The sequence below is a fragment of the Montipora foliosa genome, chromosome 13, assembly GCF_036669935.1.
Source record: "Montipora foliosa isolate CH-2021 chromosome 13, ASM3666993v2, whole genome shotgun sequence".
Lineage (NCBI taxonomy): Eukaryota > Metazoa > Cnidaria > Anthozoa > Scleractinia > Acroporidae > Montipora > Montipora foliosa.
The window spans coordinates 33,263,517-33,266,016 of record NC_090881.1 but is presented as its reverse complement, the minus strand read 5'-3'; the positions used below and the strand labels follow the sequence as shown (position 1 = coordinate 33,266,016).

Genomic DNA, 2,500 nt, shown 5'->3' with positions numbered 1-2,500 from the left:
CCAGTTTCCTCCCATTCCAGTACTTGCTCTGCCTTCCTCTTTCCCTTCCCTTTTAGAGCTTGCTTCGTAAGCTAGAATTTCTGAGCACATGGTACTAAATTGACTTCTTTAGCTTGTACGTTTTGTTTTCCCATATCAGACCACGTGATTTACTCAAGGGAATTTGCCTTTTGTTTTTTCTCGGATCAACCCCAGGCACTGGTGAAACTCTATGTTGGACAACATGCCCCCTAGGGTTCTTATAGCCAAAAATTGGCTATTCGAACCGTACGGCGCCTGCTCACTCCTCGTGCTAACACGAATGCGCCAATTAGAGACGCAGTTCGTTGTTCTTCTCGAAAACCAATGGGAAGACACTTTGTTTCAGGGTTCCCCGGAGCTCTACTCTCCCTCAGTCAAGAGAAGAGCTCTGGGGTCGAGTTTGTATTTTGTCGCACTACGTTCGTTAAAGCAAGTAAGACTTGAGGTGGTTGTTCGCGGGCTGTCGTTTCGTTTTTCATAATCAGTGTTGATTTGGTGCATTTCTCTACCTACCTAGCTTACGTGGCAGGCATTCGGACGGAAAGGGAAATGGGGAATCGGCGGGAGAACGAGGAGGGCGCGCGAGGAGCCTTCTCACTCGCGCGCCCTCCTCGTTCTCACGCCGGCTCTCCTTTCCCTTCCCGTCCGAACGCCTGCCACGCACGCTACTACCTGCTTGGTGCTGCTGGTTTTTGACACTCGCAAAAAAGAAACCTTGGCAGCACACTTTGACCCCCTGTTTTACCTGTGTCTGTGCAGAAGTCTGCATCGTCTAAGGGTGCGTTCGACTGACCGTATTCCGGAATAGGAATACATGGAATAGAAGTTAGAAATCCTTCGTTTTTATGGAGATTCGCATTAAAATTGTCAAACACCTGCTAAAATGCTATTTTAAACATATCTTTATTGTTCTTGTTGCTTCAAAACGCCACACATACCGTTTTAAATCATCACTCCACGTATTCTTATTCAGCGTCAATCGAACGCACCTTAAGACTCTACAAACTGTAGTTATCCATTACTTTTCTTTTCATTAATGATCGAGCTTCACTTTCAGATATTTGATCAGAGTGGAGGAAATGCGTCAAAGTTTGAACATCATCGAACAGGTTGTTTATATACGAGAAACGTCCATCATTTCATTTATTTACTGAGCTTGACATTTACCATCACTCAATATTATTGAAAGAGAAAGGAATGTGTCATACTTGTTCCCTCTCGGGAACATATGAACCCAACAACTTGACTAGCCTGCGAGCAAGCTCCCCATTGGGGTCTCGCGCGAGATTTTCGGGCGCGAGCGGTGGATCGCGTGCGGCAAACGAAGAGGAAAGCGAAAGGATTGGGGCGGGGGCATCCATGCCCCAATCCTCTCGCGGTTTGCTTCGCTCGCCACACTCGATCCACCACTCGCACGCGAAAATCTCGCGCGAGACCCCAAGAGAGAGCTTGTTCGCAGGCTACAACTTGACCTGCTCTCAACTGTGTGACTTCATAGCTCAGTTGGTAGAGCAGAATCCCGTTGTAGCAACCTGAATTGTTGAGGTGTCTATAAAAGACAATTGCTTAAATTGCTCTTTTTCGATTATGTAAGCATTTGACATTTCAGGGTTCCTCACATCATAAACCTAAAATAGTTTAATGACCTGAGCTCCACCTATTCTGCTTCAGTTCAGTGGTAGAGAATCTGGACTTGTAAACGAAAGATGCGACTCGTGTTAGGAGCACTCGGATTTTTTTCTGCGTACTTCCGTGTCATAGCATCGAGAAGTATGGAGTACCCACTGTTGTAATTTCAAACCACACAGAAGGAACTCTGCGCACGCAGTGCGGGCTAAAAGGCAGTAATACTATTGGTTAAAAGAGGAAAAAGTGTTCGTGCTGTACGTGTGGCACGCATTATTGTACATTTTTCTCCTGTACTCGTCAAAACAACAACTTCAAAAATGATCAATTTTAAGGTTTTGACGACAACATTGACAAATTCATTCTCTCTCTTTACTTCAAATCCGTACGTGCCAATCCGGTTATAGGATACTTCGTCCATATTGTACAACATAAACAAGATGGATAATTCAGACGTTTTCGTCGCTGTAGCCGTCGTGGTTTCTTAAACTGCCTATAATTAAGTTAAGTGCGGGCGTCCAAGTGAGTGTACAATAAGCGACAAAAGTAGTTGAGACAGTGAATTTGGGAGACCACAACAATAAGGAAATAATCACCTTAACGTTGCATTTTCCACTAGCAGTCATGTGGACAAAAGCATATAAAGTGAAAGAAGTGTTGAAACTTAACTCTTACCACATTTGATTCCACAACAGTGTCTGAACAAGATGCCGCCAGGCGAAGTCAAAGTAGATGATGCAAAAATCTCGCCACCTAAGAGAGCTGAAATGAAGGTAAGTCCCTTCCTTTGCGGAGATTGTCTTGCCGCCATTTTGCAGTTGCGGTCATTAACGTAACATTCTGTTGTAGGAGT

At 44.7% G+C, this 2,500-nt stretch overlaps 1 protein-coding gene across 1 annotated transcript in view; it reads left to right on the top strand.

The window, feature by feature from the left end:
* The window catches only part of LOC137982832 (NADH-ubiquinone oxidoreductase 49 kDa subunit-like), a 29,980-nt gene that overhangs the window by 21,858 nt on the left and 5,622 nt on the right, over nucleotides 1-2,500 (top strand). The window contains exons 11-13 of the mRNA XM_068829988.1: nucleotides 1,079-1,130; nucleotides 2,343-2,420; nucleotides 2,497-2,500. The exon at nucleotides 2,497-2,500 is cut by the window's right edge and continues 92 nt beyond it. Of these exons, the coding sequence (XP_068686089.1) occupies nucleotides 1,079-1,130; nucleotides 2,343-2,420; nucleotides 2,497-2,500 (134 nt within the window). The remainder of the gene's footprint in view (nucleotides 1-1,078; nucleotides 1,131-2,342; nucleotides 2,421-2,496) is intronic.